At 50.0% G+C, this 11,499-nt stretch overlaps 1 protein-coding gene across 1 annotated transcript in view; it reads left to right on the top strand.

Moving 5' to 3' along the window:
- Positions 1 to 11,499, top strand: part of LMLN (leishmanolysin like peptidase) — a 27,397-nt gene that overhangs the window by 8,214 nt on the left and 7,684 nt on the right. The window contains exons 6-11 of the mRNA XM_018574891.1: positions 3,695 to 3,873; positions 4,251 to 4,356; positions 7,319 to 7,413; positions 7,490 to 7,607; positions 10,725 to 10,832; positions 10,922 to 10,998. Of these exons, the coding sequence (XP_018430393.1) occupies positions 3,695 to 3,873; positions 4,251 to 4,356; positions 7,319 to 7,413; positions 7,490 to 7,607; positions 10,725 to 10,832; positions 10,922 to 10,998 (683 nt within the window). The remainder of the gene's footprint in view (positions 1 to 3,694; positions 3,874 to 4,250; positions 4,357 to 7,318; positions 7,414 to 7,489; positions 7,608 to 10,724; positions 10,833 to 10,921; positions 10,999 to 11,499) is intronic.

The raw sequence follows: 11,499 nt of genomic DNA on the forward strand, positions 1-11,499 counted from the left end.
CGAGCAACACTCGGGAATACAGCATAGGACTTGCCTTGCCTGCGATCCCCGCTGTGTCCTCAGACTGCCGACTTCCGGGTTTCCATCTCTTGCGAGCGGCCGCGTCGCACAGGGGCGGAACCGGCGAGAAGTTTGAAAGTTTAAAAAAAAAAAACCCGAAAATAAAGAGAGAAAATAAAGGAAAATAAATAAATAATTCGTACCTCCAGCGAGGTATAAAAACGAGCGACAAAGGCGCGTTTCACTGAACAAAAAAACGCGCCTTTAAGGTATGCCCAGGTGTGAGTCCAGCCTCAGGCCCCGTTCACATCGAGCGATTGGCAAATCACGCGCGATCTGCAGTTTGCGCGATATCGTGCAAATGCTTGCATCAAAAAACCATCGAATCGCGGCAAAATCCGCTCCAAAAAGGGTCCTGCTGTAGCGACGCACGACCCGCGACAGCAGGACCCTTTGCCCCATTGCAAAGCATTGAAGAGCGATATCGCGCGGTAAATAGCCGCGATATCGCGGAAATTATCCGCGTGATAAATCGCTCAGTGTGAACGGGGCCTCAGAGCTGAGCTACAATGTGTCCCTATGAGTAGCGGGATCTCCAACAGGCCGCTTTCTTCTCCTCCTATTAGAGCAGAGCTGAACCATGAAAGGATAGAATTGCTGGTAGGTAGGATTGTATAGAAGGAGAGAGCTCCATTGTAACCATCAAAGAGAGAAGATGGCGGCGGTGGCGGTATCATGGATGGAGCGACGAGGGCGAGTCCCGCCCTCAGAGCTGGAGGAGTGCAGACCGGTTAGTAAGGCGCCATGAAGGCCGTGACACACTGCGCGCGGAGCGGTGGCGCGCTGCCTTTGCGAGCAGTGTGTCATGTAATTTTCTGCTCGGCACCTCAGCTGGCGAGAGCTCGCGGAGCTGAGCGTGCCGAGATGAACAATTTCAACTTCAGCCAATCGGCTCGCGCGTCTAAACCAGCGCGTCGCGATGCGACAGCTGGCAGGTTGTTACGGACGAAGTAATTTGTACACAGGGTATGGTCCTTACCGGGCTTAGGGATCAAGGAGATGTGCGCCTCCAGTGATTGAGTAGGGAAGGAGGTGCCATGTGCGATAGAATTAAACACCCGTAGGAGGAAGGGAGTCAAACACTACCATACCATATATGTGGTGAGTCTCTAGGGTCGTCAATTCTTGGATGGCCTCTCGAATGCAACAAGACCGTTCCCTTTTCAGTCTAGTGCCTTGCTGGATAAAAAGCCCACGCAGTACCGCCTTCAGTGCCTCCCACTGAAGAGGTAGGGGGTTAGTATCCAGTGCATGGATCTCAAGGAAATGAGTGATCCCGTTTGTGATGGCCGATGAACATTGCGGGTCGGCAAGCAGGGAGTCGTTCAATCGCCAGGTCCATTCCCTAGTCTGGGCCTGAGGTACCCTTAGTGTGAGTATTACCGCTGCATGATTGGACCACATCATGGGGCCAATGTCACAGTCAGGGGTCCAGTCAAGTATGTGGTGTGAGGTAAAAAAGTAGTCCAATCTGCTGTAGGAGTGGTGGGGTGTGGAGCATACAGGTCTTACCTTGCCTGCGATCCCCGCTGTGTCCTCAGACTGCCGACTTCCGGGTTTCCATCTCTTGCGAGCGGCCGCGTCGCACAGGGGCGGAACCGGCGAGAAGTTTGAAAGTTTAAAAAAAAAAAACCCGAAAATAAAGAGAGAAAATAAAGGAAAATAAATAAATAATTCGTACCTCCAGCGAGGTATAAAAACGAGCGACAAAGGCGCGTTTCACTGAACAAAAAAACGCGCCTTTAAGGTATGCCCAGGTGTGAGTCCAGCCTCAGGCCCCGTTCACATCGAGCGATTGGCAAATCACGCGCGATCTGCAGTTTGCGCGATATCGTGCAAATGCTTGCATCAAAAAACCATCGAATCGCGGCAAAATCCGCTCCAAAAAGGGTCCTGCTGTAGCGACGCACGACCCGCGACAGCAGGACCCTTTGCCCCATTGCAAAGCATTGAAGAGCGATATCGCGCGGTAAATAGCCGCGATATCGCGGAAATTATCCGCGTGATAAATCGCTCAGTGTGAACGGGGCCTCAGAGCTGAGCTACAATGTGTCCCTATGAGTAGCGGGATCTCCAACAGGCCGCTTTCTTCTCCTCCTATTAGAGCAGAGCTGAACCATGAAAGGATAGAATTGCTGGTAGGTAGGATTGTATAGAAGGAGAGAGCTCCATTGTAACCATCAAAGAGAGAAGATGGCGGCGGTGGCGGTATCATGGATGGAGCGACGAGGGCGAGTCCCGCCCTCAGAGCTGGAGGAGTGCAGACCGGTTAGTAAGGCGCCATGAAGGCCGTGACACACTGCGCGCGGAGCGGTGGCGCGCTGCCTTTGCGAGCAGTGTGTCATGTAATTTTCTGCTCGGCACCTCAGCTGGCGAGAGCTCGCGGAGCTGAGCGTGCCGAGATGAACAATTTCAACTTCAGCCAATCGGCTCGCGCGTCTAAACCAGCGCGTCGCGATGCGACAGCTGGCAGGTTGTTACGGACGAGCCGATTGGCTGACGGTGCTGTCAATCATCTGCCTGCACTCAGCTCACACACTGCACGCAAAGCTCCGTGCCGGGCAGCTTTGCTTCGCTCTGCGCGGCTTCGCGTGCAGTGTGTCACGGCCTTCATGTGCAGGGGTGCGATGCGCAGAGATCAGAGCAAATGCTCCAGCCAATCACTGCAGCTTTTCTTCTGTCTCGGGGCCCATTATTATTATTACATAGTATTTATATGGCGCCAACAGTGTGCGCAGCGCTGTACAATGTAAGGAAGACATTACAATCACAATACAATTCCAGACAAGATGGTAAGGAGGGCCCGGCCCCTGAGGGCTTACAATCTAAAAGGGGAGGGGCCAGTGATACAGGAGGAGGGAGCTGTGTGGGGATGAATTGTTTGAGAATGCCCACTTTCAGATCATCTCCAGACCACATTGTTTCCGGACCCAAAATGCACCCCAATGTATCCCCGTGCTATTTCTGGCCTCTGTTCACACCAGCGCAGTCCGTTCCAGACCAGAAAAATACTGCGCGTCTCATTATGTCTGGTCTGGAACGCACTGGAACTGCGGGCGGGTTCACACCATTTTCCAGGTCAGATCGGGACAGCGCTAGTTTGTGTCCTCCCGTTACCCTAAGGAGAACTATGGGGGAAAAGCACTGACCCCAGAGTTCTCCTTTAAGGAGGAACTAAAGACCATGTTCTGTGGGCTCATTAGCGGCGTTCAGGCCTGGGGATTGGCCACTCCTACCCCAGCACTGCATGCTATGAGGAGGTCATGTGCTCCCCCCATACCGGGGATCACCACATAGTCACAGAAGGTCCGGCGGGGCTGCGGGGGAATGTGGTGAAGGGAAATATAAGGGGGGGTGTAGGGATGAGTACCTTCTACTTTTCCCGGAAGGGGTTTGATGTCGCTGTGTGATTGTAGGCGGCAGCCTGCTGCGTCCTCTATCCAGGGATGAAATTGTGGGCGGTGCAGATCCCTGAGGCCGGTCCTTGTGCTCGGCGTAGTCCGCGGGGGACTCGGGAAAGGCTCCTCTCACGCTTGCGTCGCGTCTTTTCCTCGTGAGAATCTTGCTCCGGGAGGAGGAGAAGTGCGCGGCTTGCGTGTTACTCACTGCGCGTTGTCTGCTGTCTTCCCTCCAGCAATGTATGCTGTGCAGTGACACCGAGAACTATTGTGGCCCCTCCGGGCCCCCGGACAGCGGAGGTATCAGGGACATCGACTTTGTCCTTTATGTCAGTGCCATCATCACGGAGAGGTGCAGCCAGGAAAACATTGTCGCTTACGCAGCATATTGCCAACTGGAAGCCGAGATGGACAGGTAAGAACCCTGAGGGGACTCCAGGGACCAGCAATACAGATGACACTGAGGGGACTCCAGGGACCAGCAATACAGAGGACACTGAGGTCAGTCCAGGGACCAGCAATACAGAGGACACTGAGGGGACTCCAGGCACCAGCAATACAGAGGACACTGAGGTCAGTCCAGGGACCAGCAATACAGAGGACACTGAGGGGACTCCAGGGACCAGCAATACAGATGACACTGAGGTCAGTCCTGGGACCAGCAATACAGATGACACTGAGGGGACTCCAGGGACCAGCAATACAGGTGACACTGAGGTCAGTCCTAATTTCACACCACATGACATTGTCTTGCTGTCCTCACCTCTGTCACTGATGTATTTCCCCTGTTAGGCCCATAGCGGGATATGCAAACCTCTGTCCCAACATGATCTCCACCCAGCCCCAGGAGTACACCGGAATGTTCTCTACAGTGAAGCACGAAATTATTCACGCCCTGGTACGTTATCACCCCGGCCGGCTCACATCACCGGGTGCCATGTTATAGTGTGTGTGTTATCTCCCCATTACCTCCTTCAGCCTGTGCTGTGTTTATATATCCAGCAGCTCAGTCTCCCGGGTATATTATACTACAAGCAGCTCAGTCTCCCGGGTATATTATACTACAAGCAGCTCAGCCTCCCGGGTATATTATACTACAAGCGGCTCAGCCTCCCGGGTATAGATATATAATACCTAGAAGCAGCTCAGCCTCCCGGGTATATAATACTACAAGCAGCTCAGCCTCCCGGGTATAGATATATAATACCTAGAAGCAGCTCAGCCTCCCGGGTATATAATACTACAAGCAGCTCAGCCTCCCGGGTATAGATATATAATACCTAGAAGCAGCTCAGCCTCCCGGGTATATAATACTACAAGCAGCTCAGCCTCCCGGGTATAGATATATAATACCTAGAAGCAGCTCAGCCTCCCGGGTATATAATACTACAAGCAGCTCAGCCTCCCGGGTATAGATATATAATACCTAGAAGCAGCTCAGCCTCCCGGGTATATAATACTACAAGCAGCTCAGCCTCCCGGGTATAGATATATAATACCTAGAAGCAGCTCAGCCTCCCGGGTATATAATACTACAAGCAGCTCAGCCTCCCGGGTATAGATATATAATACCTAGAAGCAGCTCAGCCTCCCGGGTATATAATACTACAAGCAGCTCAGCCTCCCGGGTATAGATATATAATACCTAGAAGCAGCTCAGCCTCCCGGGTATATAATACTACAAGCAGCTCAGCCTCCCGGGTATAGATATATAATACCTAGAAGCAGCTCAGCCTCCCGGGTATATAATACTACAAGCAGCTCAGCCTCCCGGGTATAGATATATAATACCTAGAAGCAGCTCAGCCTCCCGGGTATATAATACTACAAGCAGCTCAGCCTCCCGGGTATAGATATATAATACCTAGAAGCAGCTCAGCCTCCCGGGTATATAATACTACAAGCAGCTCAGCCTCCCGGGTATAGATATATAATACCTAGAAGCAGCTCAGCCTCCCGGGTATATAATACTACAAGCAGCTCAGCCTCCCGGGTATAGATATATAATACCTAGAAGCAGCTCAGCCTCCCGGGTATATAATACTACAAGCAGCTCAGCCTCCCGGGTATAGATATATAATACCTAGAAGCAGCTCAGCCTCCCGGGTATATAATACTACAAGCAGCTCAGCCTCCCGGGTATAGATATATAATACCTAGAAGCAGCTCAGCCTCCCGGGTATATAATACTACAAGCAGCTCAGCCTCCCGGGTATAGATATATAATACCTAGAAGCAGCTCAGCCTCCCGGGTATATAATACTACAAGCAGCTCAGCCTCCCGGGTATAGATATATAATACCTAGAAGCAGCTCAGCCTCCCGGGTATATAATACTACAAGCAGCTCAGCCTCCCGGGTATAGATATATAATACCTAGAAGCAGCTCAGCCTCCCGGGTATATAATACTACAAGCAGCTCAGCCTCCCGGGTATAGATATATAATACCTAGAAGCAGCTCAGCCTCCCGGGTATATAATACTACAAGCAGCTCAGCCTCCCGGGTATAGATATATAATACCTAGAAGCAGCTCAGCCTCCCGGGTATATAATACTACAAGCAGCTCAGCCTCCCGGGTATAGATATATAATACCTAGAAGCAGCTCAGCCTCCCGGGTATATAATACTACAAGCAGCTCAGCCTCCCGGGTATAGATATATAATACCTAGAAGCAGCTCAGCCTCCCGGGTATATAATACTACAAGCAGCTCAGCCTCCCGGGTATAGATATATAATACCTAGAAGCAGCTCAGCCTCCCGGGTATATAATACTACAAGCAGCTCAGCCTCCCGGGTATAGATATATAATACCTAGAAGCAGCTCAGCCTCCCGGGTATATAATACTACAAGCAGCTCAGCCTCCCGGGTATAGATATATAATACCTAGAAGCAGCTCAGCCTCCCGGGTATATAATACTACAAGCAGCTCAGCCTCCCGGGTATAGATATATAATACCTAGAAGCAGCTCAGCCTCCCGGGTATATAATACTACAAGCAGCTCAGCCTCCCGGGTATAGATATATAATACCTAGAAGCAGCTCAGCCTCCCGGGTATATAATACTACAAGCAGCTCAGCCTCCCGGGTATAGATATATAATACCTAGAAGCAGCTCAGCCTCCCGGGTATATAATACTACAAGCAGCTCAGCCTCCCGGGTATAGATATATAATACCTAGAAGCAGCTCAGCCTCCCGGGTATATAATACTACAAGCAGCTCAGCCTCCCGGGTATAGATATATAATACCTAGAAGCAGCTCAGCCTCCCGGGTATATAATACTACAAGCAGCTCAGCCTCCCGGGTATAGATATATAATACCTAGAAGCAGCTCAGCCTCCCGGGTATATAATACTACAAGCAGCTCAGCCTCCCGGGTATAGATATATAATACCTAGAAGCAGCTCAGCCTCCCGGGTATATAATACTACAAGCAGCTCAGCCTCCCGGGTATAGATATATAATACCTAGAAGCAGCTCAGCCTCCCGGGTATATAATACTACAAGCAGCTCAGCCTCCCGGGTATAGATATATAATACCTAGAAGCAGCTCAGCCTCCCGGGTATATAATACTACAAGCAGCTCAGCCTCCCGGGTATAGATATATAATACCTAGAAGCAGCTCAGCCTCCCGGGTATATAATACTACAAGCAGCTCAGCCTCCCGGGTATAGATATATAATACCTAGAAGCAGCTCAGCCTCCCGGGTATATAATACTACAAGCAGCTCAGCCTCCCGGGTATAGATATATAATACCTAGAAGCAGCTCAGCCTCCCGGGTATATAATACTACAAGCAGCTCAGCCTCCCGGGTATAGATATATAACGGCTCCCGCACATCTGTGGCTCTCCAGGGATTCTCCGCCGGGCTCTTCGCGTTATATCGGGATGATAACGGCGATCCTCTGACCCCGAGGTACCTGAATGGGCTCCCGCTCTTCAATGACAGGTGAGATCCAGGCGGGTGAGGGGCCGTGATCTGTGCGCACCGGGGGGGGCCCCACGTTCACATTCTGTCTCCGCAGCCTGGGGGTGTATCAGTGGAGCCATCGCGTTGTCCGCGCTGTGACCCGGAACTGGGACGTCAGCGGCACCAACATCATCCAACACAAAGTCTTCCTGCTGGTCACTCCCCGTGTCACGGTGAGTCTCTGGAGTGCATATCGGTGCAATGCGTGTGCGTGTGTGCGTATGGGGGGGTCACATGGTACAGACCTGGGAATCTGGCTTAGTGACACATATGACATTGTAGTGACCGTGTAATATAACTGGTGTCCTATCAAAGTTCGTGACTGCGTCCAGAATGTGTGACCGGTGACGTGGTCACACATTTTAACATAATCCCGCCCAGTTTTTCGGCGGCGGAATGTGTGACCGGTCACGTGGTCACACATTCTAACGTAGTCACGCCTATTTTTTTCCGGGGTTATAATATGTGACCGGCAATAAGTGTAGAATTCAAAGCTTTTTCAGCTGTTCCAGGGCAGATCGGCATCGCAGATGGTATGTGCAGGAGAACCGATCTGACAGCTGATCGGTCCTGAAATGTCACTTCTATCTGACTTTGTGGAATGTGAGATCGCAGTCACAAAGTCGGATAGAAGTGACATTTCAGGACCGATCAGCTGTCAGATCGGTTCTCCTGCACATACCATCTGCGATGCCGATCTGCCCTGGAACAGCTGAAAAAGCTTTGAATCCTACGCTTTTTGCCGGTCACATATTATAACCCCGGAAAAAAATGGGCGTGACTTTAAAATGTGTGACCACGTGAGCGGTCACACATTCCAACCCAGTCACAATCTTTGATAGAACACCTGCCCGTCTTCAGGTTAAAGGATAAGTGCGCTTTAAAACAGAACGCATTATCCTTTTATTCCCCTGACCCAACCCAACCTTCCCCTTCACGGATCCAATGTCTGCGGTTCTGCTCTTTCCATACATCCAGCGGTGCAAATCTTCACCGCCCCTCCCCCCTGTGCATTCCATCTCCTCTGGCCTCAGCCTGCCCTCTACTGGACTGGCTGAGGCCAGAGATGGACACATAGACGTTTATGGGGCTGTAAGGCGCAATCCTTTAACCGGTTTTCCAGCTTGAACTCTGACCCCCCTAATAGCCTCTCACCGGCCCGCTCTGCTCTTCCTGCCTAACGACTAAGACTTCTATAATCCACGTCCATCACATAGAACAACTGAGATCCGAAATACAACTTTTGAAGGCCGCTCTCTGTCATCAGGGGCATTCCTGGGGGCCCCTGGAGTATTCTGAAGAGTATGCAAAGGATGAGAGCGCCACAAACCTGGAGTGAGTCCAATAAAACTTTATTCAATATGGTCCAGTATCCCATAATTGTCAGTGATGAAGGGAGTTCTGGTCATAAAAAATAATGTTTTACTGGACCCCCCCTCAAGATTTGTGGCGCGTTCATCTTTCCAAGGGGTATGGGATAAGGAGTGCGGCGGGACATCCTCGTTAACCCTCCAGATTTGGGCACTTACATACTTTGCACGCTATCCTAAAATGAGGAATTTACACGAGACACCTTCTATTTTTAGAGGTCTCTACATTCTTCCTAGAATAATGTCATTATTTGTAGGGATGCGCCGATACCACTGCCCGATACCACTGCCCGATACCACTGCCCGATACCACTGCCCGATACCACTGCCGATACTTGGCATGTTCATGAGAACTCCCAGGGTTGTAGCTGGGACCGGGCTCTCCACCACCGTCCTGAAATCATTAGTCTGTATTGTTTTAGAAAAACTGTCACATGACAATAAACAAAAATGCTTCAGTACTTATAGAAGTGGTATCGGTGCGTCCCTTTAGACCCCGTTCACATTTGAGCGATTTATCGCGATATCGCGGCGAATTACCGCGCGATATCGCGCTCCAATGCAATCCAATGGGGCAAAGGGTCCTGCTGCCGCGGGTCGCGCGTCGCTACAGCAGGACCCTTTTTTGAGCGGATTTAGCCGCGATTCAAGCTGGCTCAATGCAAGCTTGAACGCGACGTCGGGCAATATGCATATCGCGCAGTGGGAACGGGGCCTAATATATACCGGATTTTGCGCTCCATAACACGCACCTGACCATAAGACACGTGCAGTTCCTGACAGCTGACACATGTGGCGCTGTGATTAGGGTCTCGGTGATCACACAGAGCAGACAAAGAACCGACGTTCTTCGTCTGCTCTATGGTGAGCTCCAGAGGAGCGGGGGACCCCGAAAACCGCAGGGGGGGGGGGAGGGCGGACAGGATCGCCGCTGCTCCTTTCATAAAAGTGATCTGATCAGATGACTTGGATGAAAACGAGCGGCGGCTCCACACTGTACTAGAGCTGCAGCTAACGATTATTTTCAAAATCGATTAGTTAGCCAATTATTAAGTTCGATTAATCGGATAAACAATTAAATAAAGTTTAAAAAATGGCTCCAGTGATAGAACTACTAGTTTGTAAGTTCAGCTCCGCTTGTCAGGAGCCGGGCTAAATGTACAAAAAAAAAACTACTCGCCCGGCGCCCGAAACTGCATCTCCCGTGCGTCGGGCGATAGGGATTCGCTCCATGAGACGCACAGACAATTTGCCCGCCTTTTGGTGAAAAATACGATATTTATAAAAACAAAATCGTACATTAAAACCGAGATGTACAAATCCCAGGAGCTCCGCGCGCTCCCTACACGTGACAGCCGCCTCCTAACTTTTTAATTTTCCTCTAGTCCAGTCATGGATCCGGATAAGTATCTGTACTTGGTATCTGTACTTGGTATCTGTACTTGGTATCTGTACTTGGTATCGGTACTTGGTATCGGTACTTGGTATCGGTACTTGGTATCGGTACTTGGTATCGGTACTTCCTTAATTATTTTCCTTGTATAGCATTTACAAGTTCATATATTCACACATGAGAAGTGACCATTGCATACGGTGTAAATGGAGCTTTGCACATTTTCTGTTCCATGTTCCTGCGCATAGGACGAGGTCCGCAAACATTTTAACTGCCCGACCCTAGAAGGGATGGAGCTGGAGAACCAGGATGTACTTGGTATCTGTACTTGGTATCTGTACTTGGTATCGGTACTTGGTATCGGTACTTGGTATCGGTACTTGGTATCGGTACTTGGTATCGGTACATCCCTAATTATTTTCCTTGTATAGCATTTACAAGTTCATATATTCACACATGAGAAGTGACCATTGCATACGGTGTAAATGGAGCTTTGCACATTTTCTGTTCCATGTTCCTGCGCATAGGACGAGGTCCGCAAACATTTTAACTGCCCGACCCTAGAAGGGATGGAGCTGGAGAACCAGGGGGGGATGGGCACTGAGCTGAACCACTGGGAGAAGAGGCTGCTGGAGGTAACGTAGAACGATTCCAGATTATTTCTCATCTGCTCCTGCCATAGGCTGTCTCCTCACTAACCCCCGCCCCCTTTTCTGGCCCGCAGAATGAAGCCATGACGGGTTCCCACACCCAGAACCGGGTGTTTTCCAGGATAACTCTGGCGCTGATGGAGGACACGGGGTAAGTCGAATATAATGTCGGCAGGTATACACTGAGTGGGCAGATTATTATGATCCCGCCCCCATCAGTACTTGGTTGGGCCGCCTGGTGACTCCACGAGATGGTGAAAGGTGATGCGAGGAATCTGACACGGCACTGTTGCCCTTCTGTTGTCATAAGAGGTGACAATCTGCGCAGTGCTGACCATGTCTCTGTCCTGAATCTTTATTAGCCCCTCGGGAGAGATTCGGGAAGTGGCAGCAGATTATTTGTATTACTAGAAGGATTTCTTGCTGACAAGGAGCCCTCCAGATGTATGTTATGTATTGTTATGTATGTATTGTTATGTATGTATTGTTATGTATGTATTGTTATGTATGTATGTTATGTATGTATGTTATGTATGTATGTTATGTATGTATGTTATGTATGTATGTTATGTATGTATGTTATGTATGTATGTTATGTATGTATGTTATGTATGTATGTTATGTATGTATGTTATGTATGTATGTTATGTAT

The sequence above is a fragment of the Nanorana parkeri genome, unplaced genomic scaffold (assembly GCF_000935625.1).
Source record: "Nanorana parkeri isolate BGI_ZX_2015 unplaced genomic scaffold, ASM93562v1 scaffold3337, whole genome shotgun sequence".
NCBI classification, from domain to species: domain Eukaryota; kingdom Metazoa; phylum Chordata; class Amphibia; order Anura; family Dicroglossidae; genus Nanorana; species Nanorana parkeri.